The sequence below is a fragment of the Rhamphochromis sp. 'chilingali' genome, assembly GCF_963969265.1.
Source record: "Rhamphochromis sp. 'chilingali' genome assembly, chromosome: 16".
In the NCBI taxonomy this organism is placed as follows: domain Eukaryota; kingdom Metazoa; phylum Chordata; class Actinopteri; order Cichliformes; family Cichlidae; genus Rhamphochromis; species Rhamphochromis sp. 'chilingali'.
This window is the reverse complement of record NC_137943.1, coordinates 16,050,016-16,075,204: the sequence shown is the minus strand read 5'-3', so window position 1 is coordinate 16,075,204 and position 25,189 is coordinate 16,050,016. Positions and strand designations below refer to the sequence as shown.

The 25,189-nt window shown below is 39.8% G+C and overlaps 1 protein-coding gene across 2 annotated transcripts in view; it reads left to right on the top strand.

The window, feature by feature from the left end:
- Positions 1-11,262, top strand: part of ephb1 (EPH receptor B1) — a 182,647-nt gene extending 171,385 nt beyond the window's left edge. For both annotated transcript variants that reach the window (XM_080861417.1, XM_080861416.1), the window contains exons 13-17: positions 2,997-3,146; positions 5,090-5,283; positions 6,112-6,267; positions 7,150-8,660; positions 10,813-11,262. In XM_080861417.1, coding sequence (XP_080717543.1) covers positions 2,997-3,146; positions 5,090-5,283; positions 6,112-6,267; positions 7,150-7,258 — 609 coding nt within the window. In that variant the 3' untranslated portion in view covers positions 7,259-8,660; positions 10,813-11,262. The remainder of the gene's footprint in view (positions 1-2,996; positions 3,147-5,089; positions 5,284-6,111; positions 6,268-7,149; positions 8,661-10,812) is intronic.
- Positions 11,263-25,189: the final 13,927 nt, after the last annotated feature.

Genomic DNA, 25,189 nt, shown 5'->3' with positions numbered 1-25,189 from the left:
GCAGCTTACTTATTTATTACAAGCTAGACTCAAACCTCCCAGGAATTCAGGCACTGAATGTCACCCAGTTTGTTTGTTTTTTTATTGTTGTTGTTGCGTTTTTTTATTATTACCGAGGGAGCATCACTTGGTATCGTCAAGGCCTAGACATTGTGCAGGTGCAAATCTTGCTGTGCATTTTGGCTCATCTACACATAGATTCTCAGTTAACTGTCCAAGATAATTGGAGTGTGTGAATTCTGCTTAAGGGGCAATATTTCACTTCAAGGCAAACAGAAAACAGCTTGTTCCTTTTTCAGTAGCCCACACAGTATTACAAACACCCAACCCCCCACGCACCCCAATGCTTCAAGGCTACGCAAAAGCATTTGTACTTTTGTGTTGACATTAGGTCTATTTTAATTCCCAACATCACTTCTGCTACCCCTCTAACTCGTCTCCCTCGGTATTAATGCTTTTTCTACTGAAAAAAACAAATAAAAAAATAAATACACCAGTGCTTTTTATTATGTTTTTGCCTTCCTCCCTGTATGCATGGACTCCACAGCAATTCATGTTATTAAAGCTGGATTTTGGCAGTTATCATTGGCCCACAGCAGTAATTACTAAGGGTTTGCATAGCTGCCTCTGACTCACCCGCCTTGGAAATGTTATTACTAATATCTGTCTCATTGGAGGCGCACAGGAAGCTTCTTGTGAAGCCTGTGTCTTTGCTCAGGCCATTCCAACGACACTGAGCTCATATCCCAACAGGGTCCTGGGGCATGAGACCAGATGTACAAAGCGAGGAAGGGAGTAAGCAAGTAATGACAAAGCGAGGACGTAATAGAAAGCTTTTTTTTTTTTTGTGCTTGGAGCAGCTGTTTTATTTTTGTGTTATTCTGCATTTATTGCTCATCTCATATATGTTCGTCCAGACAAAATAATTGATGTGAAGCATTGGCCCCGACAGTGTGACAGATGAAAAAGGAGAAAATGAGTCATTTTATATTTTTGCAGGGGGCAATGCTTTGCCTGTATCAGTGTAGTTCGATTGCCCTAAGAGAAAAGAAAGAGCAAGAGAAAGTGCCCTTGGGTCTCAGTTTAGATGAAACGATTCAGATATGAACTAGTCTTGAGATATGAGAAAAGCACTGAAGTCAGTGGGGTTATATAGCCTTTATTCATCTATTGATCTCTTCCTCTCTTCCTTTCTTGCTTGTTCTCTCATTTTGTGCGTGTCACACACTCCCGCAACCACACACTGCAGCATTGTCTACTTTCTTCAGTGCTTTTTCTTCACCGGCTGATGCTCTCAGTCAGAGCGTTGTCTGTGCATCTAGCACCACTCAAGGTCAGATATTAAACCTCTTTTCGGGGTCAGCAACGTCTCCAAGGTCAAAGAGGTGCTCGCTAATGAGGTCAGCCTCTCCACCTCTTGCAGCGCCATGTGACAGTGTTCTGTAATCCAAAATTAAACACAGACATTTATGCATGAATAAGCCTGTTTAGCATTAGTATTGTTCAACATTTCATGTGAGCCAGCATTATGAAAACACCCCAAATCACCATTTTTTTCGGTGTCTTATTCATTTCCCTTTTTTTTTTCCTGCCTCCACCCGCCTCTCCCTGTGGTTCTTCTCTTCTCCTGTCGTTCCTAGAAAGTCAGCAGGGAACAGGGTGGTCTGTGTAGGTTTCTCCTGGGTTTGTTTCCAACAGCAGCTTATCTGCAAATGCTCAGGTTCAGCTAATTGGCATTATTAAACTGGTGGCAAGCTCAACTCAGCTATAAGGGAAGGTCCAGTGGGAGGTAGGTGTGTGTGTGTGTGTGTGTGTGTGTGTGTGTGTGTGTGTGTGTGTGTGTGTGTGTGTGGCACAATCCTCTCTGTGCCTGTGCATATGTTATCCCACTGCGCCTGTATGTGTGAATGTGTGCACGTGTGTGTGATGGGAAACAAGCAGCTGTCAATTTCAATCAACAGGGTGCATGGTTTGCCTGGGGGCTCACGTAGCCCAATTACAGGCAGAGGTGTTCGGTGTATGCACAGAAAACCGGTCCTATCTTCTTTTATTAAAACTGGAGTATGAGGAAGGATATACTAAATGCAAAGTTGGTTGATGAGTGTTGGATGCTGCTGATACTGAGGCAGAATCCTCCCTGTTTTTTTGGCTGCACTTGCTGGATGAGAGAATAAAGAGTTAAAGCGATGGACTAGAACAGCTGAGAGTACTGATGTGGGTTTCAGGAAAGGGGCTGACTTCAACATACTAAAGCTGAAAAGAATATTGTTTTGTAAGAGAGCGATCTCAGCCATAGACAGTATACAGGATGGATGTAGCTACTGTGACATCACTGTTTTTATGCCTCAAGATGAGCACTTTTTGCGTCACTGTCTTGACATGTTTAAACTGGATCTGATGGCGAGTGGCAGATCAGATTGTGAAACCACACGTTCGCTGGCTACTGACCTGTCAATCACAAGTCTGTAGCCAATGAGCATTTACTGGATAATCCTCTTTTCTCAGCTTCGAATTGACCAAAATTTACTAAATAGACTTAATGTTTTATATAGTATGACCTGAAATATGCCTACATAGTGCTTTTCTACTCTGACTGAGCGCTCAAAATGCTTTTCATTGTAAGCCTCATTCATCCAAGAGCTTTTTTTCTATATCCAAGCACCTTATCTAATATTTGCGCACACACATGGTTGCATCCATCAGGGGATACTCAGGGTTCAGAATCAAAGGAACCTTTGATGTGCAGACTGCCGGGGATCGAACCACTGATCTTCTGATTCAGACAACTTCCTGAACCACACCCACCACAGACAAGTCAAATCACATCAGAAAGCCATTTTCTCATAGACTTTTAGAGGAACAGAAGTCTATTTGCAACAACGCGTATTACCCCTGTTGGCCTTTTAAAAGAATGGAGGTTTAAAGCTACGCCCATTTTTTTGTAATATGTGTAATCTAAACTTAGAAATTCAACTCTTTTTTTATTATTCTTTTAGGGTGGGAAGATCCCAGTGAGGTGGACAGCACCAGAGGCCATCGCTTACCGAAAATTTACCTCGGCCAGTGACGTGTGGAGTTACGGCATCGTCATGTGGGAGGTGATGTCATTTGGAGAGAGGCCTTACTGGGACATGTCCAACCAGGATGTAAGTGGTTAAAACTACACAAATACTTTCTTAAATATTATGATTGCATTTTGAAAAAGCATGTCTGGGCAGGATATTACACTGTAAATGGAGTTCAAGTCAGTTGGGACGAGCAGGTGTAGTACAACACAAAGTCAGTTAAGTACTAATTAAACATAAAATCAGCACTAAAGATTTTAAGCGCTCATTTCATGAGATGTTCCCAAAAACTCAACATCTAAGTTAAGTTTTATCATGTCTCCGAGTTCCGATAGAACAAAGAATAAACCTGAATCTGAATAAACAGCCTCATTAAATTGAACAGCCATTTCCGTACAGATGCAGTTATAGATACACAATCAAGGGTAACTCATAAGGGAGGAAGCTGTAATAAATCACACATTTTTATCAGCCTGCATCACAAAGCATCATTACTGAAGATGCCCTTGACTCTGACTTTGAAAGCAGACTTATTATGGGCACAGCTTCACACTATCCCCTTTCCTTCCTGGCCAGCTTTTGAGAGCAATGAATGATTGCTGAGAGCTCTGCTTTGTTCCCCATGTCCGCTTGGATAACGTCCACGCTCACAGGCACCAACACAAACACACGCAACCATTGGATATAGTCCCATACTATGAGGTCTCTCTCCCTTAGCTCCCTTAGTGCGACAACTAGCCAACCATCAGGTCTCTATGGACCTCGCTCCACAAGGACCGTCCAAACCAGCAGATGTTGCCTCAGTGGGCCAGCAGCAAACACTGCCTGGTGGGACTAGCACCACTCAGCATGTCCGGCTGCTCAGTCCACACTCTCTTACACACTTAAAACACACTCTCACAAAAATTTTCGCACGCACGCACACACTTTCTTTCTCTATCCTGCATCCTCTCACTTATCCACACAAACACCATAACCTCTGTTTCTCCTCTTCTCTTGAAATCCCTTTTGCTTAATATTGCATCAAAGCCCCTCTCTATACCCCCTCCTAACTCATATCCCCTCACTTGTGCGTTCTCTTCTCTAATGCACCATTTGTCAAGAATCTGCTGAGGTGCACTCAACTCCAGGGTGGAGCTGGCGATATACAGAGCAGCACCTAACTTTTAATGACTATCTTTTACACACGATCTTTCATCAGACTTTCATCTTGCAAGTAAGCAAAAAAAAAAGAAAAAAAGATTAAATCTACAGACAGTGTGGATAATGTGGATATTTGTGAGCACTGGTTCCATCAATTTGCAGCAATCTTGGTAATCATTAGTCTTTGCAGCGTCTGCTTTTGTAGCTACTGAATCAACATTGCATATTTCCTTTAAATATATCTAAAGTGATCTCATTGTCTATATGTTATTTAACATAAAACCTTTTATAACTAACAAAGAAAACAAAACAAGGTGAAGATACTCCACTTCTGTCAAGTTCTGATCAAACTTATATAATAGAAGTCTTTTACTCTAACTGCCCTTAAATTCTTTGTCATAACGTCTTTTTAATGAGTCCTGATAGCTTGTGAAGCTTTTAAAAGTCATGTGTCAAGTGGCTATACTTCACAGTGTTAATTATATGCAATCTGCCCATCCCCCCCAGGGGCTCCTTTCTAGTGACACTGCCCCTGCTCTCTGTCCTCTCTCTTTCCTCAATCTGTCCTATAGGAGTGATATGTGATTGGATAGAGTCAAGAGGAAGGGCACATCATCCTGAATGCAAACTGTCACTTTATTGACCAGAGGGAGTGTCCATATGGGGAGGGTTGCAGTTGTGTTCTTGTTGCATTGTGATGAGGCAGGATTGAGTTTCAGCCATAAAATAAGTCAAATTATTAAAAAAAATGTAACCAGCTTGTAGAAAACACTCTTACTGACAGTAAGTGTTTGAGAGACATACTGCAAGTGCGGTATATGGTGTGGAATTAGCAGCTATCTTCATTTGTAAGAGACAACATCTTGCTTTCTCTCTCATAGGTAATTAATGCTATTGAGCAGGACTACCGTTTGCCACCACCCATGGACTGCCCCAGCGCCTTGCACCAGCTGATGCTGGACTGTTGGCAAAAAGACCGCAACGTGCGACCCCGCTTCACAGACATCGTCAGTACTCTGGATAAGATGATCCGTAACCCCGCCAGCCTCAAATCTGTAGCCAATATTCCTGCAGTGTGAGTAAAAAAAAATCTGTACACGTAAGAAACAAATTGATCCAAAAACTGACATTAAGTACACACTGACGCTTCTCCTTATGCATGTAGTCTTTAACACACTGTTTGTTTCGAATGGCCCAGCATGCATATGTGCACCGTTTTATCTTCTCATGAATTAAGCATGAATTTATTGCTATTGATTGCGTCAAACTGCACTTTTCCTCCTTCTTATCCAACCTAAACACTGGTTTCAGGAACTCTCACTTTTTTACCCCGTGAAGATGGAGCAAAACACGTTTTCAAAAAGATAAAAAATGGAATGAAACACCTCATTTACATATATTTTCAGAACACATTCAGAGCACGTTTTTTTTTTTCCTTACTTTTTTGTGAAATACTGGACTTGTTTTGTACAATCTCTGGCACCCGTCCTCACAGTTTCTCTCAGCGTCAGCCAGATTGGATGTGGTCTGTCTGTCCGTGAACTGTGAGTTTCAGGTTCCTGCACTACTTTTTTTCCAGGCTTCCACATATTTTAAAGCCAAGCAATTGCGACCAGTTACCGATTACCTGCAGAAAATCTTTCTTGTGTGGCATTCAAAGAAGGAGTGGCAGATGTGCCTCATGATACTGAATCCCTTTACACTTTATATTTGAGATACATTCCAATATTCACTAATAAATTCTCTCTCCCTAGTTTCCTTGCACCCTATGGCACACACCCATGAAAACACCAGTATCAGCTTTACTCTCCTTCTCTTTAAGTCTGTGCTTAATATTGCATCAAAGCCCAACTATATCTCATCTTCCTCCCCGCCTTGCTCTTGGTGTTCTCCTCTGCACCAGGCCCTCTCAGCCACTGCTGGACAGATCCATACCCGACGTCAACACCTTCAGCTCAGTCGAGGACTGGCTCGCTGCCATCAAGATGAGCCAGTACAGAGACAACTTCCTCAACTCAGGCTTTACCTCCCTGCAGCTGGTGGCACAAATGACCTCAGAGTGAGTTCAACTGCTTGTGTGCAAATGACGGGTTTTCAGACACATATAGCTTTTGATGGGCACACTTTTATAAAATGACTCAGCGTCAAGTGCATGTATTTTTAGCATAAATGCACCCAGTGACTCAAGTGATTGCATCAAAGTTAAAGCCTCGGTGGGAATTAAAAATACAACACATTGTAAGACGAAATAACGCACTCACCGTGGTAAGAAAATGTACATCTTTGCAAGCTATGTATTACAACTCTTATCTGTACTAATAATTAAACATTTTGTGTTGACAGTGTTCTAAAAAAAAAAAGACATGAATGTGTATCCTCTATATACACATTTTAAAGATGCATATTTTCACTTCTGCTGCCGCTGCTGTGTCTGTGAAGTGCTTCAAAGCGCTGGTCATGACAGCATTTCTCAAAGCACTTGTGGTACCAACAGACACAAATATTGCACTTCATCCATTTTAATTAACAATGCTGCTTGGCCTACAAAATTATGTTGAAAATGTAAATTCATTCCAACATTTTTTATTAAAAATATATGCTCGGGGCCTGGTAGCATTTCTGCAATGTCTTTGCAATTCAAAGCAACACGCACTACTGCGTCTTCTCACAGAGATGGAATTAATTTAGTAAATTTGTGGGTTTTGTTCATTGCTACTAGCTTTCCATTCTGAAATTGTGCGTTCATTTGTAGCGACGTTAAGTCCGTGTGAGCTCGTTGAGTTGTGATGGGGGATTTCTTGCAGGTGTTTGCACTTCATATTCAGATCATCTATTCTAACTCCAAATTATTGGAGATCCTGTGTTTTTCTACAAAAAAAAAGGGAAAGAAACAAAAATACCCTGCTTTTCACTTTCTGTCTCCATGTTTCTTTCTCTGTAGAGACTTGCTGAGAATAGGAGTGACCCTGGCAGGCCACCAGAAGAAAATCCTTACTAATATCCAGTCCATGAGGGTGCAGATGAGCCAGTCATCTACGCCGATGGCATGACTACCGGAGGCGCTGTGCCATGGAACAGGCAGCATTCGAAGGACCAACAAAAATAGCAGCCCTCGAATGACCCCCGATCCATCGGAACGCGCCAGAGTCGAAACTATTGTCTTAATCTAATCCACTATCATGACAACAGGAGACCAGGGTCTACACTACCACATGATTAACAGCTGTCACACTTCATGCAATCCACGACAGGAGTTCAGGGTCCAGACTTGATACTGTTTATCCATTCATCACAAAAGGGAAATCAATGTCCGTTGTTGTGGTTATGAACTACCATTCATGCCATTTTGAACCAAAATAACCAACAATCAGACATCAACACAAAGAACTTCTCAGAGTTTCAAACTGTGGTAAAGTGAGTGATACTGTACTTCTGCTTCATGTGGACTAGAAGGTGTTAAAACTTTAAACTGAAACGTGAGGCATTTAGAAACATGTGACGTGTGATTTTACCCATCCTGTCTTCAGTCTGTGCAATGAAGATGCCTTGACCTGGCGGGAAATAAGTTCCAGAAGAAGAAGAAAAAAAGAAGAAAAACAAAACAAAACACCTACCAGTGGAAATAATTAGAGGGAGAAGCATACAGGGATGTACAGCAGAGCACCATTTTCAACTTTCACATCATGTTGTACTTGTTTAAAAAATGTTTTAAAAAGTGTATTGTAAATGGACAGGTAACAAAAAAACAAAAACAAAAAAAGATCAGAGCTTAGTTATATTTTTATCCTTTACCATGTGTTTGTTTGTCTGTTTTATCATTATAGCAAGATGCAGTCCACTTGTATTTTATCTTTAACACTACCTGTGGAGTCTTGGGTGGAGGGCCTTGCTAAAGGACTTCTTAACCCAAGCCACCCACTTTCAGAGAATATAAATATGTTTATCTCTTGCTAAATATGATTATATCTTTCATAATAAACCTTCATATTGAAGGTGATATAAATGCATATGTATGTACAGAACTCTATGCTTGCATTTTGGCAAAGACATGTTGACTGAATTCTGACTGAGACACATGCAATGTTTAGATTCCAGTTTCCTTTGGATAACTGAACAATGGGCACTGGATTGTATGTCTCGTTGCTCCAGGGATTTAAGGACAATTTGGGCTGACTGGAGAAAATGTAAAAAGAATGGCTGAAGAATTGGTATTGTAGAATTGTATGAAAATTGCTGTAGGAGTTAAAATAACTGACAAACTATCCATTAACTGGGGGTAATGTTAAATGTGGGTGTACACATGCTGTCTCTTGCTGGTGAGCACTTAGTTGTACAGATATGTTTTATGTTTCATCTTCTTTCTTGACCTGTTGTTTGTCTCGGGAGCGGTCAGCACCATCCACAGGGGGAATGATCCTCCGTTTCCTGCCCCGGAACTGGCCCAAATTCACGGTGAGTGCCAGCTGATCGCGCAGGAAGAACACAACTTGGAGTCGAGTTGCTCTATATGTGGCACATTTTATTTCGGGAAAATCTAGTTAATGTTTCTCGTGGGCGCTGCAAATGTCTAGGCCGTGGTGAGATTTTCTGCGAGTTTGAAACGCATAGGAGAGCGGGCACTGGAAATCACTGCGAATCAGCATCATTTCTCTACACGGTGAAAAATGAACATCTGGGCTGAAGTTTGCCAACAGACACCCGATGCCATTTCGAGGAACACACAGACTTAAACAGCCCACATGGGCACACTGCTCACAGCGTAGCACAGCCTCCAATCGACTGCTGTAGCTAAGCTGCTGAGTTCATCTGTGCACTCATGCTATATGCAGTTGCCAAATGGCTAGGCAAGTTAAAGGAAATTGCCACGGTACTTGTGGGAATATTTCTCTAACTCTTGGCTGCATGAATTGTCACTTAGAAATGTACTAATCTTGTAAGGTCTCTACATTATTCCCAAAAGTCATTATTTTGGGATATATTTAAGGGATTGTTCCGAGTTGTGCACAAGGATGATTCTCTTTCTTAGCATGGCAATGATGATGCTTGTGATTTTGCTGTTAGTCTTATTTTTCCTTTTGCTGGTCATTTGCTTCAGGGCTAGGCTTTTGGAAACGAATTGCAATATTGTTGTTCAAATAAAACCTTTAAAAATGGTGATCATTAAAAATGAGAGTCAACAATCTTTCAGTACAGGCTTGGTAGAACAGCCCTGTAGCTCCCAATTATGGACTATTTTGGTATCAATTCTTTGCAGTAGCTGTGACCCTGCTGAAATCCCTTTTGGCTCTATTTGAACAGACATGAGTGACGACGGTCCTAACCACCTTGCATCCAAAATTAGAAATTGATGGCAGGCCCATTAGCAGATTATTAAGTGTACTTAGCCCTCTCAAGTCATCCCCCTCCTCCTCCTCCTCTGTCTGTCCTGCCCTCTCTCCCCGACTACTCCCGCTGGCTGGCAGATCTCCAGCTCGTTTATCCTGGGTGTAACCAAGCTGTCCTGGGCTGTGTCTGGAGCTGAGTTGGGCCAGAGCTGGCCTGAGAAATGGTTGGCTCCATGCTCTAGTGGGCCCAGGCAGGGGTGAAAACACCTGCTAAGGCCCCCTGTCTGACGGGCATCTGATCAGCCACGGGGAGGGAGATTGATGGGAGCATAAAAAACAAATACACTCACAAACACATGCACGCACACACACAAACACTGAGGAACCCTCAGCTAGTTTATTCTCACGTCTGGTTTCCAGGCTGATGCTTAATGAGAAGAAAGTGGGCTGAAACCCGACAGAGTGTGTGCATATGCGATAGAAAGAGGAGGATGATTCAGTTAATAGGAGGGCGGGGTTGCATGGCAGACATGGCATGAACAAAGGATGGTTTTGATGAAAGTAAGAAAGTTAGTTCATTGAAGTGAATCAAACTCTTTTATCTCACAGTGTGGTTTATGTGGCAACATCTCTTTCATTATATAAATGTTAATTTGCTTTAGTTTGGTAATGGAAAATACTGTAATCAAGCAATTGGTTTGGCTCACGGGCAAAATCAATTGCTTTTTCTATTCAATTCTCCGAGTCATTGATTTACCAAGTATTCCTAAATATAATCACAAGCTCCTCAAGATTGGCATAAATCCCTTTCACTGAAGCCAGTGAATCAATTTGAATGCATTAGTCCTCTATTCAGCTCAGTCTCATGTATTTGCTTTTCAACCCAAGAGCCTGTGAATGAGATGATAGAACGTATTCATTATACAAAAGTGTAATTCTTTTTTTTTTTTTTTCTCCATTTGCTCTGTTTGTCTTTCTAAATATCTGACTGTAATGACACTCCAGTGTGATGAATGGAGAGGCGGTTCGCCATCTTCCTCTGAAAGCTGTTTCATATGGGAGCCATTCATCACACACTGATAGAAAACACAAGAACTTGCTTGTTAAACGTTCCATGTGCTGCAACTGTCTGAAAAGTGACCAACGATGCTTTTAGCAGCAAAAATCATGCCTGTCATTTATGGATCAGAACGGCGTGAGGCCGAAAATGATTTGGCGTGACTCCTTGCAAAACGAAACTCGTTAAACTTCTCCGTTCTCCTTTTTCTCCTCTGTTTCAGACTGGGAACTCAAAGATTTACACACTTATAAAAACGGCATACACCCGGCACTTCACAATTATATTCTCATGGATGCGCACAGTGAACACCAAGAAGAATCGCAGCGGGCCAGTGAGAACAGGTGAAGCCAAAAGCTTTGAGTATGCCAGTCACAACCTCTCTCTGTGTGATGAGCAGTGGATGGGGGGAGCTGACTGTGAGTGTGCACATGTCACAGTTTATTTGTTTGTGTGTTCAAGAGAGAATGGATGTATGCATATCAGGCACATTTGTGTGTACAGACATTGTGTGCACAGGTACATTGGTTTCCTTTTTCTTTCTTTTTTTTAGTTTGTGTATAGCAGCCACTTGTAAATTGTGACAAGTATGTGTCAAGAGTTTGTAAGCTGTAACTTTCTGAGAACTATTGTACTAAAATGCACTCAATAAACGCCTTGGAAAACAAGTCAATCACATCAGAGTCTGTGACTCACTGGACGATAATTCTGCTTTCATTAATAGTGAGTCAAGAAAGGAGAGAGGAAGGTTATTATCCAGTATCCCTATCCTTGTCAGCACTGTGCTTGAGTGTGGTGTGGCGTCTAATGCTTGGCTTCATAATGGCTAAGGAAATAAACAGCTTTTGTCACCACAGTCTGGCTGGCAGCACATGTTAAAAGCCATCAGCCACTAATAAACGAGCAGTCACTCGCATTACATGCAAACACAAAAAATGTCTCTCCAAAAGAAATAAAAATAAAAAAGTGACATTATTATGACAAACTAGTGGAAATTATCCTCCCATCTGAAATCTTATATAGTATTTGTTTCTCAGCCACATGAATAAAAACCCCACCAGCAGTTTCACTACTCTCATAATTCCTAGTTGCCACAGAGACACTTCTAGGGCACTTCACACACCGGAAAGCATGCTACACAGTAATGATATGGTTAATGAGGTGAGTCAAAAGATATAGGGATGTATCCAACTCACAGCATTGCTCCATAACTGTTTATTGACTCTAATTGATTGATAACATCCAGATTCATATTAGCAGAGAGACTGCTGTGCAGGGGCTGTGCCAAAAAAAAGAGAGGAAGCCAACAAGATGAAACAGTCAGTTTTCTCACTTCTCAAATTTGTTATATTAAATAAAGTGTTTCAGTCGTCACTTTTTATTTATTTTTATTGAAGTGTATGAAAGGATGAAACAGAATAGGTGGTTGAAGTTGTTTTGTAAGGAATTGGATAATTAAAAATGTGGACGTATTTACAAACCTAAGTCCAAAAAAAGTTGGAAAAAAGCCGTGTAAAACTTGAAAAAATGTATTAAATGTTTAAACAGAGAAAATGTACCATTTCAACAAAAGGCTGGAAAAGTAAGTGGTGGTAAAAAAAATTAAAAAAAAAAGCTAGAGGGAAGTTTTGCTTAGCTAGTAGCAAGTCAGTAACATGAGTGGGGATAAAAAGAGCATCTTGGAGAGGCAGTTTCTCAGAAGCAAAGATGAGCAGTTCATCAGTCTGCATGTTCTTCAATGTAAAATTGTGAATACGCAGTGCATAATATCATCAAATGTTTCTGGGAATCTCGAGTAATCACTGTGCACAAGCGACAAATGAAAAAGTCTGTATCGGGTGCCCATGATCTTCAGGCCCTCAGGCCGATAAACAGGCCTGATTCTGGGATAGAAATCACTGCACTTTTCCCAGGAACACTACCAGAAATCACAGTCTGTAAACACACTTCACAGTGCCATCCAAAAATGCAGGTCAACGCTATATCCAGAAACACTGCCGCCTTATCTGAGCCAAAGCTCATTTAAACTGAGCTAAAAGGAAGAAAGAGGAGAGGGACTTAGAATTATCAGTGCTCAGTTCAAAAGCCCACATCTCTGATAGCATGAGGATGCTAAACTGCAGTCCAGACCTTTCACCAACTAAAAACATTTGATGGACCATAAAATGAAAAGATGTAATAAAGTAGAGCCAGGACTGTTGAGCTGCTAAGATTCCTAGAACAGGAAAGAATGGGAAAACATTCCACTCCCAGCTGGTCTCCTCTGTCCCCAGACATTTAATGCCTGTAGTTAAAAGAATAGGATATTACACAGTGGTAAAGATGGTCCTGTACATTTTCTTACTCGGTTTAAACATTTGATGTTGGGGCGCCAGTTTAGCTCAGTGGGTGTGTGGGCCATACGCCACATGGCCAGAAAGCAGCAGCCTTGGATGTTCCTTTGCTGCAGGTCTTCCTCTGTCTCTCTATGCACTTTCCTGTCTGTCTCCACCTTTACTATCTGCAAAAAGCAAAATGCCAAAAAAAAAAAATTCTTTAAATTGATGTTTCTATGTTTTTATTTGTGAATAAAGTATGGGTTTGTGAGATTTTCAAATGATTGCATTCTGGATTTTCTATTTTTTTAAATTGGATTTATCAAATATTACTTGATGCTGACAGTGAATGACATATACAACATCTAATGAGCCGTAAAAGAAAATAAATATGTCAGTGTAATAATTCTCTCTGTCATAACTTCTGTCTTCAAGAAATTATGCATGAATTTTCAGTCTCTGAAACTCCAGCGTGTGAAAGAAATGCAGTACTTTCAGAAAATACGCTCTCTTTTGGTATTTTGTGATTGTAGGAGATTAAAAGAAAATGCCCTCGCATATTGGTTGATGTTTGCTTGGAGATGTGTGTATAGAACAAACAATGATAATAGTAGTAAGAGTATATGTGGAAAAGCTATGATTAAAATGAGGTAAATAAACTTTCATGAGCTTCAAAATCAAGTTTCTGAGCCACACAAGAGTCTCTCTACTACAAACACCTAGAAAATATAGACTTCATGTAGATATAAGAGGCAAAACTTGAGGAGGCTATTCATGCAAAGAAGAGATAAGGCATGAGCCTTAGTCTCCTGGGAAAATGAAGATCAGAATCCATGATGCCTTTAATGCACTGACACATTTATGCAAATTTCAGGCAGCGTCATTGCTGATGTGTTTATTTGCAATTTTTTTTCTTCTCCAGGGAATCAGGTATAAAGAAATAAACTGAAAATGGATCAAAAACCTCACTTTGTCTTCATTTCATTTGGATGTCAAATGGCCTTTAAATAATCCAAAAATTACAATTTTGTGTAATGATAAAAATGAAAAAGAAAAACCTCCTTCAATATGTATCAGGACATTAAAAATCATCCGGTCTTTAGCAGATGTTAAGATTATTTCTGTCCAACAACACGTGATACACTAGCATCTAATTATTTATTTGCCAAAAACTGTTCCATAATGCAGAAAAACAAAGTATACCCTTACTGCTTCCAATTATGAAGCTAAAGAGCAGCCAGATGCTGCTAATAAAGAGCACTTGATTAACTGAGCATCATTAAGTGGGAGGACCTCTATAGAATCAGAAGTCTTGGCAGTTTCCAGGTCTGGAGGATTTAAGTGTGTTTTAATGCACTGGCAATGAGGAAAACATCAGCAGTGATCGTAAATAAGGAACTTTTGCTGTCCATCAATTTGGGAAGGATTATAAGACCATTTCCAAAGATTATTCACAAATGGGAAACATTCAAGACAGTTGCCAGTCTTCCCAAGAGTGGAGCCAAGTCAGCAAATGCACCCCAAAGTCGGTGCAAAGCTCAAAGGAAGTGCAAAAACTCAGAGAGCTACATCTCAAACTCCACAGGGCTAAGGCAGCAGGTTACATGACAAAGTCCATAATAGTATAATTAGACAACAACTGAAGTATGTCTTGTTTAGAAGGGTCACCAGGAGAAAACATCTTCTCTCTAAAAAAAGAACATGTCAGCACAACTTAGGTTTGCAAAATTGCATCTTACCAACCCACAAAACCTCAGAAATAATGCTTTCTCCAAAGTGGACATGGTTGGCCATAATGCACAGCACCACATTTGGTGAAAACCAAACACAGCATAGTAGCACAATGACCTCATACCAACTGTCAAGCACAGTAGTGGAGGGGTGATGATTTGCAGCCACAGGACCTGGGCACTTACAGTCATTAAGTCAGACATAAACTCTGTTTGCGTATAACCTATATAGAGTATACACAGCTCGGCTGAAACTGGGTAACACAGCAGTACAATGATCGCAAGCACAGCAACAAATCTACAACAAAATGATGAAAAGAAGAGTCAAAGGGCTGCAATGATCCAGTTCAGACCTCAATCTGATTGAAATGCTGTGGCAGGACCTTAAGAAACCTGTGCATAAACAAAAACCCACAAACCTTAATGAACTGAAAGAAGGTTTTGAAGAAGAGTGGGTTAAAGTTCCTCCTCAATTCATCAACAAAAAAGTTATTGCTGTTGAAGGTGGTTTCTACAAGCTACTGAATTTAGGAGCGTACTGTGTTTTATCCAATATAGCATTAATTGTATTATTAAGCTAAGCCATGTCCATAATTTGTTTCAATGAATGTCATTATGATGTGCATTGCCTTAAAATCCATTCTTTTCTTTTCCTAAGTCTTTTTGAACTGCCCAAAAACGACTTTTTTTTTTTTTTTTTGGCACATTCATATTTCTGCCAATGTTTTACCATAAAACTCTGTTAGGAAATGAAATGCTTTTGGCTTTAAATGTGAAATTGATGAGCAGTGAATGTGTAGCATCCCAAAGAGGGTGTGAAGTTTCTCATGTGTAGCACAGTTTGGGAATGAGTTATTCTATGTTTGTCATTTTGCTACATGCACAGTTTGTGTTGCGTTTTATGTAACTTCACATTAGATTAGCATAGTGTTGACACAGGTGGAGAGAGACCTGGTTTGATAACTATACCTATGTTTGTGTACATGAGTATATAAAGAGTGCTGTGAGTGAAAGGAAGACAACCAGCCTAATTTGTTTTTTGGTTTTTTTTGAGACATTTATCTGTCTGTTTAGTGATTTACTATTATGTTAAATAGTCAAAGCCTCAATACAAACAAACGGAAGCATATCAGACAGAAGCTTTGTCACACTGGTGTTATCACTTAATCCAAAATCAAAACCTAAAACAAAAAGCTGCCTCTAATGGAAGCCTGCTTCCAATATAGGTCAGATTCTTCCTGCAGTTAAACTAAACGAAGGCGCCAGTTACTATATCAGACAATACAGACCTTTAGCTTGTTTTTCATTCTTCAGAATAGAATGAGATTTTAGCGTTGCAAGGAGAAATCCAAACCCATTTTTAGCTGGCAACACTTTTTAATTTAGATAAATCTGTCTAGTATAGTGTAGTTACCACATTAGAATTACAGAAAAACAAAACAAAAACAAAACAGACATACACTCACAAACACAAACCTGACTTTAAAATTGATGCTCAAGCACCAGCAGGTGAAACAGCAGCATGTCCGAGCTGGCTGGAAGTCTGAAGTTGTTTTTTTACATCTTATCACACCAACCATCACTATGTAGCACAGATGGACTTGCTCCATGCAGTGTGAAGTAAGAAAAAACATAACAATTTTCTAGGATTGCTAAGTCGCTCTTTGTGTTTACCTATCAACTGCTCCCCTAAAGGAAAAGTCAATTTTCTTTTTGAGTATAGTATGTCTTTTCTCTCTCTCTCTCTGTCTTCCAGTTTGGATGACCAAAACCAGACCAGATATCACAGTCTGGCTAAGAACTGCATCCCTGGCTTCAACTATGTTGTTCCACTCTTTATGTGCAGGAAAGGATTATCATTAACACAAAACAGGCATTCACTTTCGTTTTTCACCTAAGAATTAGACGTTTAATCAAAATGAACATATTGTCTTGTTAACAACTTGCCAAAATCCCGTTTCCTCTGACCATATTGCAGTGAAGTTAGCATGCTTCCCAGCTCAGTGAGCAGTATGTTTTCATATCTTTTGGAGAAGACGGCTTTGACTAACCGAGGTTTGTTGAAACTGAAATTTGGTTGCTGTCTGTTGAATAAAATGTACAACAAATACAACCACTCAGGAGATATAATTACAGCAGTTCATAAGAGTTCAAGGTCATGTAAATGGTTTAATTGCCTGTTATTGTTCCCCTAATAGTTAAACAGATGTAATGACCACTGATATGGTGACATTCTTAATAGTATCCTTCCCTATATGCCTTTAGCTAAAATGAGCCTGTTTGTCACTTTAATCAGAGCAATTAGAAAGACAGAGGAAGATATTGCTGTCCTGACAAGAAGCTCTACGTTATATTAGGTGTGAAAGCTGCCTTGTGAGTGTATGTGTGTAAGACAAATGGGATGAGATAGACATACTGAGGCTGACAAAAAGCCAAATAGATGAAGACAGAGATTCGTACAGACAGTCTTCTCTTTAAAGTACACTTCATCCATAACAGGGTGTTTATCACTGATGAGGGAGTCACATCACTTTTTTTCACATTAAAGTCACAGGAAGTTTGAAAAGTGGCTTCTCAGCAGCAAATCTTTGCCTTAATCAATATTCCTTGAGCAATCACCTGCAAGAAAGGATGGTGCGCAGCAGGGAACTCCTGCAGATAGAAAGGGAGAGAGTTGGAGAAAAAGCAATCCATCCAGCGGTGCAGATCCAAGTGTGAAGAGTAGAATCTCGATGTGAATACTGAGTGAAGGACGATGCAGGAACATAGTGAACTGTGGGACAAAGACTTGCAGTGGGGGAATGCTAGAACTGAAAGTAAGCATTTCACAAATCCTTCAAGTCGTATTTTTATTTACAGATACTTACCTGCGTGTGTCTATGCATTTTTAAAATAACATTTATTTAGGAAAACCCAACAAAAGTAACATGACTTGAGTTAAAACATTTTTTTTAATCTCAAGTGACTGCTTGCTCGCCTAGTGGGATTGTTCATAGCCTAAACTCTAATCTCAGCACATGCTGCCTGCAGGACCTCAGTAAGCTCTTTCCATATTTGCAGTAATCTTAGTGGCCTCGGAAAAGTCCAGAGCACAAAATGCTTTGTGGAGGCTCGTGTTGTTTTCTGATGCGTATTGGTTTACCAAAAACATACAAATTATGGATGGCTGAGAAGTAACAAAAAAAACAAAGATCCACAAGAGGACTCTTTTATATAATAGTTCCTCCTTTGGTGTAAAAAAATAAACATATTATTTTAATTATTTTCTTACTATGAAATCCCTCAGTAAACACGTTTATCGATGTATGTGCAGAGTAGGCAGAAATGATTGATAAACAAGAAGCACTTTGAGAATACAAATCTCCACCAAGGCAGCTCATTCTGGGCAGTGATCGTATTGAATTTTGTATATGTTAATTTCATTATCTTTTTTCTTTTTAAACACACTCTAAGACGTTTGTAATGAAGTAAAACAAGTGCAAGATGTTTCCCTTAAGAAAGGAAGTACCCCTAAGAAATCCCCCAAAACCTGTGTATTTTAAAATAGTATAACCCGTTAGGGTAATGTACAAAACAATTATAAAATAATGTGATATATAGAATCCCCATGTATCATTCCCTTTATGCCCTTAAGTTACCAATACAAACAATGGCAGTAAAAAACATAGTTAGCATCATCATATTTTTGACCTTCAGATCAATCTATTAACCTTAGAGAAGAGGTCAGAGGTGAAGCGCGATATGATATATGAAATTTAAATGAAATGAATCTTGTAAATAAGCACCAAACCTATAGTAATCATAGTTTTTAAGTTATGAGGCTTTTTGTCATTTTTTGTTCAATAAATCATTAAGTTGGCCTTGAAGACCTTGGTGGATGTAAGCCAAATTTTATTGAATGACCCCCACACAACACCCCTACAAAGCTTTATCAGAATTCATTTCAAACTTTTCGAGCTGTCATGTTTATATGCAGAATGATGGTAATTACCTGAATCACAATAAAATTAGAAAGAAAGGCTGCAGCTACATGTCAAAAGCATGGATAACACTGACAATGAAAGTCTCCGGATATCTGGTGAAGGGATCCGAACAATAGTGTTTTGGTGTCAGTTAAGCCAAGCTCACTTACAGTATGGATCAGCAGTTCAGTTTTCATTGATTTGTTCTTCATCTGTATTTAAAAACAAGAGGAAAAAAAAAGAAAAAAGGGTAAGAAAAAGAGCATAAATCCTGGAAGATGTTAAAAAGCACTGCTAAAAGTAGTAGAGTCTGATCCACACATCTCTACAACAAAAAGCTATTCCTAAAAGAACGACATGCATTTAAAGGAACGACAGACAAGAGGTGAGGCAGAGTCTCCTAGGGCATGAAGAGCAGAAGTCGAGAGGCTCTCAAATCATTTATAGCACTTCCTCTTCATGTGAATTTCATAGCCAATGTGTCTACCACCCAGTTTCTCAGGGGGGAAAAAGCAGGCGATTCATAGGTATGAAAAAACTGTAAATGAGTAGAATGCTCTGCCTGCCTGCGAAGAGTGGCAAAGCACATCAAGGCCTCTGATGCAGGCAGCCATTTGTGGCTGAATGGGTATTGACTTTCAGCTTCTTTTTCTTCCTTCAAAAGAAAAGAGTTTGGCCATTACACAACAACATAGTTAATCCTTCTCAATTCATTCCATTGTAACAAAGGGCAATTTGCATTTCTCTTGTTCAGTAATTAAGTTATTGACGGAACCTAGCGAATTTGGTAAATGTGAAAATACCCCTTTGCTTAATCAAGATGTCAGATGCAAGACTCCGAGTATATCTCTCTTAATAGTAGAAGACATTTCTCCTTTTGTGTATAGGCAGAGAAATGCAGCACCTGGGTCAAATGAGATTTTATGTCTCAGAGGAGTTCATCAAATTTAATTATGATACATATAATTACCAAAAGCAATCTTCTGTGTGGTAGAAATAATCATTTCAGAGAGACGTTGGCACCTGCAGGGGTAAGGCATAATTTAGAGACAAACTAGACTGACAGGAGGAAGTGAGTGAGGGGAAAAAAGAGACAGAAACAGGTGATTGCTGTATACTCCGCCGAGAGCAGCAGGCTTGCAATGGTTTCTTTCTACTGTAAAGGTTTGGGAAAATGAATGAATAATTAAACCCCACATACACAGGTTTAGTGTCACTCCGCTGCTTTGTATCTTACAGTACTGAACACCTACTTGATTTTGTTTGATTATAAAAATGTGGACATCTTTCATCAGACTTTTACTTGCGGAAACATAAACAAAAGCCTGGCAGAATCCAGATGCTTGCAAATGAGCTGGATTTATCATAATAATAGACAGAAAGATAATCAGAAATTGTACAGCAGGTATAGATTGAGCATCAGGAGCTGAAGGAAGAAGGATGCTACGATGGGATCACAGCGGTAAAGTGTTTTTTCAGCGGGCGGGGAGGGGTAACGGTTATGAGGTGGGACAGAGCACCTCTCCCACACGTACACATATGCAGAGCCTCGCCAGCTCCACACCCATCACAGAAGACCCCCGCGGAGTCTAATCCCACACAGAGCCCTTCTTGGCTCCTCCCGCCTTCGACTGCTGCAAAAAAAAGAAAAGAAAAAAAATCAATGAAATATTTTCCCACCAAAATGAGGAGGAACAATGGATGAGATCCGCAAGTCAAGGTCTTCCTAATTAGAGAGTTAACACAAAGGGTTTCCTTTGCTGCATGGCTTGCAGAAGAAAGGCATTGATGATGGGAGAAACAAATTGATGAAGGTCATACTATTCCCACTTAATGCTCCCCATCTCTCTAATATCAACTTCATAACTCATAACCTTGGCTGCACGTCTGATCCTCTGACATCCCTCCATGTTTCCAGCGATAGCTGTGCACACAGCATGCCATGGCAAAAGCTACAAGGTTTTCCTCTCTTTGTCTCTTTGATGTGTAAAGAGACATGTCACTGTGATTTTATCACATCTAACCCTCAAAATGGAAGTGGAAACGCTACTATATTGTTTCATTATTAAAAGACCTTCTGATGTCATTCCTCTGGGTAAGTACAGCAGGTAAACTTTGTTGTTCTTGTGTAGAAATGTTTAAATGGCCTTAGCTAGACTGATGCAAGACAACAGATCTAGGCAGATAGTGGTCAGCTCTCTCTAATAAGCATATAGTTAATTTCCTTGAATATAGATAATTAATACAAATATTTTATATTAGTTTACAATAAAAAAAATATATAGTTCTTTTCTGTTGGTCAACAGGTCCAGTAATTGCTCAGCACAGTAGTAATGCATGTGCAGAAGTATGTAGATCAGTGAAACATTGGATAATACCTGTGATTACTGCTCTTAAACAGCACCTGCCATCTTAACAGATGCTCATAGCGCTGAGAGCTACGTTTCATAGATCCACTTCAGCTGGTATAATAGTATTCATGTTTAGTGAAGAGGGCTACATTGCACAGGCGTACTTTGAGATACATTCAATTTTGTGATTCACACGTGCTGAGTGAAACATATATTTTAGTTCTTTCATTTTGTTTAAAAAAACATAAAGTTATAAAAGATTTGTTAGTTAAAAAAACACAAAGGTGCTTCAATCAAGTAGCAGGTGTGGCTACAATATAATAATATTAATACAGTTTGAAAGTCAAAACAAATTGCAAAACACAGGAGACAAATGAAATGACTACCAAAATAAAACAGGAAGTACTTAACAAACACACACATACAGACAGCATCGTTACACTAGGGCAAAAACACTGTGGAAGCATACAAGGAACTCTAACAGCATGAAAATAACTAACAGAAAAATACTGGTACTTTTTTTGTCTTTAGGACTGTAGGTATAGTAGGCGGACGCTACGGTTCTTCAGGAGTTGACGGGGTCGGCATACGCCTACAAGTGTTCTCATCTATCTTTACATGATGAAGAAAAGGAAGGACGCTCACAAGCACAGGAAAAAGTGCATTGGGAAAACAGCAACCAAAGACAGTGTGAAGGATGCATATTGCTTCCAGGTCAGGAAAAAAAAAAGCCAGTGTCCTAAACTTGCCTCCTCTTTGAAGGCCACCAGATGCTGATACCTGTGGCTGCTAAGACTTCTGGTCAACATTTTTCTGTCTTGACCTCTTTGGACATTTTCCTGATGAATTTATGGGCTCGGTTGCTTATTTTGGGTCACACTGAATAAAACATTAAGCCTATTTTGTAAATCTTGAGTTGGCAGCATCAGAAAGGCTCATCTCAAGTCTTCAAAACAGGACCTCAGAAATCAGTGGTTAATGTAATTCTAGCTACATCTATCTTTTATTCTGTCTATACTGATTATTAGGTGGCATTGCTAATGTGAAATCTACAACGCTCCTTACCAAAAAATGCTGTCTTGCATTGGTATATGCAGTATACCAATGCATTGGATATGCACTGGATTGTTACCAAGTACAAAATGTTTTGTATCACCATTATTATACCTTAAACGATGATTACTATCATACCTTATTACCATTTCCCACCAACATTTTAAACTATGAAATGAAAAACACATTCTGTATAAAGAAAGCTGGTAACACTGTAACACCTCAAAATAGCAACCTGTGTTCCCAGAACAAAGCGCATAACTGATACAAAAGCAATGATTATGTTATCAGGGAAAAGTCACTAAAGGTCTGAACATCCCAGTCACGTTGTATTTAGCAAATGCCACTTGACTCTGGCTATTCTTTAATTAGTACATAGAGTTGGCATGGAAGATGCCGGTGCTGCAAAGTGCAATGTTGATGCATGAACATATAAAAGTGTCCATTTTTTAGTGTTTCCTTGTGTCTCTGTTAGTGCTCATCTTTGTGTATGTACGTGTGCCCAGATGGCAGCTCCTCTGATGGGAGCATGTGTGTGGGTGAGCTGTAACTCAAGAGGCTAGATGGAGGACAGACTAAGTGGCTCTCAGGGGAGAGTCGATCGATTATTAAAGACAGTGGAGAGGGACACAACAGCCTAAGCTTACGGTAACAGCCAAAACAGACACACAGTCTTGGTTGGCGTAATTGCTATGGACAGGCATTGGTCTGAATGTCCTCGTCTCACTTCGTATCTCTGACATTTCTCAGAGGAGTTTCGTCTTCCTCTAGTCACATATACTGAAGAAAGTGGATAGATTCCAGTGACTGAAAAGTATGTATTAATTCTAAAAGAAGTCTACTCTGTTTCGTACCAGTTATGAGAATGAAAAAAATCAGGTGGTGGAACTGTTTCTGTTTTGACCTGATAGTATAATAAATGCATATTAACAATTAACCAGATGTATTTTTATTTATTTATTTATTTTAATGTATTCTCTGCTTTTTGACTTCTTGCAGTTGAGCGCTATAAATCAGTTTTTGGTATAGCTAAAAAATCCCGACAGTACAAGGGTACAGAGTAAGTAAGAGAAATGGGTGCCCTCAAAACTTCAATGCAATTCAGAAACCACACCTACCAAGTGTAACATCCCTGACAACCACGCCATCCTCTTGATACACGAGTATTCCCACTTTCCTCACATGTGAAGCTTTTTCTAAAGTGATGAAAGCAGAAGAGGAATTCCAAATGATAACAAAGTCCCTCTGGACATCTTCATCCCATTCCCAATCCTGACTGGCTCTCTACTGTCCTCTCCATTTACCGTCTCCAACACCACCACCACCACCATTCTCACAAGTATGGGAAATACAGCTGCTGTCAGCTGCTGAGGCCCTCCAGGCTGATCTCTCACTTTCTGGAATGTGCAGTGCCATAATGAGCTCTGCCCCCCTTCCCCATCTACCATGTTCTTGTTTCTGAGTGTTCTGCACTCTTCCTTTTTTGAAGCACAGTGAGAAAACGACTAAAGAAAGTATTTTTTTTCTAATTAGTGAAGTACACTGAATTGATTATATCTGTTAAATTAAGTTTTGATATTTATACCACAGGAGTCTAGCGCATTTTGCACTCATCAAAAGAATCGATGAAATGACGCCAGATAAAATCATGTCGGCAGCTTTTTAGGTGGTTTCCATGCACGGCATGTGGCTTCTCCAAATGAAGGTAACTCTCACTAAATGCTGGAATCCTCAGGGAGCTCTGCGTATCAAAAGTTGCATGCAGCTGTGCTTGGCCTCTGTGCTTATGTTGACTCGTAACCTCTGAACCTGAATCATTACTTACACCTGTCAGTCAGTGGAGGGCTTGGCCTCTGGTGACAGCTGAAGGGTGACTGAGACATGCCTGGCACCTTAAATCTAACACACTATACTCCCCTGTGGTTGCAATAATCATAATTCAAGAGCTGCCCTCTGACATGTTACTTTTTACACCAGGGAGATGTGTGCCTATAAAAAAAACCATACAATGTAGGATATTATATCCAACGAGAAACACTGCTGACATGTTTTAATAACGTCTATTGTGATGTATTTTCTGGTCTGTGCGTGGACACTGCACAGTGCAGCATATCCATTCTCAAAGTGAAGGCTTCTTAGTTCGGATTAGGTTAGATCGGTGTAACCTACAGGCGAGGAACACAACAGATCTAATATCATATGAAACAGGAACTGAAAGCCATGCGGCCCGAGTGTGGTCCCACACTCATAAATTATAACAGGCTCTGTTGTTCAGCAGAATAGAGCCTTCTCTAATATACAGTCAAAAATGGGAAATTTGAATCTCAGTCATTGGTTAAGCTTCATTGATAACTTGCCAAATATGACGCAACGGGTCACTGGAAGCCACCGGCAATGTTTATTTTTTCTTTCTGTTTGTTTATCTCTGTATGGAACTGTATGTATTTTCTGTGCATTACATTCTGTCATCCTATTAGCATATTTGTTCATTCCACTCGCAACCCATCGCTTGGTCCAATCTGTTGTCTATGGAAAATGATATTTGCTAAAATGAGCCCCTGAAGCGGCCACATAATGTTGATAATAATGATAGAAATCTAGTTTTCCCTTTGATGCATGAACGCCTTTTAGATTTAATAGCCATATGCTGGAGCTGTTGTTGTGGCTGCTGTTATTGTTGTTGATTGTTTCTACTCTTGCCGAGTGTTGGACATATCATATGGACTACCCAAGACTACCATGATTGGATGATGTAGAGGGTAAGAGCACCCATACGGCACTGCATGTGTGCATGCACGTCAAAGAGTGCTGCTATTGTGGCTTTATTTTGAACATGTTAAAATAATACAAGAACAACAAAAAAAGAAAACCCCCCCCCCACAATAATCAAAATTAAACATAGGGAAAACAAAATAATCATTAAAAAATATGTTAGGAAGAAGCACATGGTTGTTTAATTCCTTATTTAACCTCACCCTCTTTACATCTAGTAACTAATAATCAATCCTGAGAAATGTAAGTATAATTTTTGGTTATAACTTTTTAAAAAATTATAATATACCAATCCTCTGGATAAAGTCTATTTGTGTGTGTTGCAGAAACCTCTATCAGGTGACTGGCAATCTGTAGCCTTGCTGGGTTAGGTCCTTTGAGAAATCTTCCACCAAAGACCACAGCTTAGATAGGAGA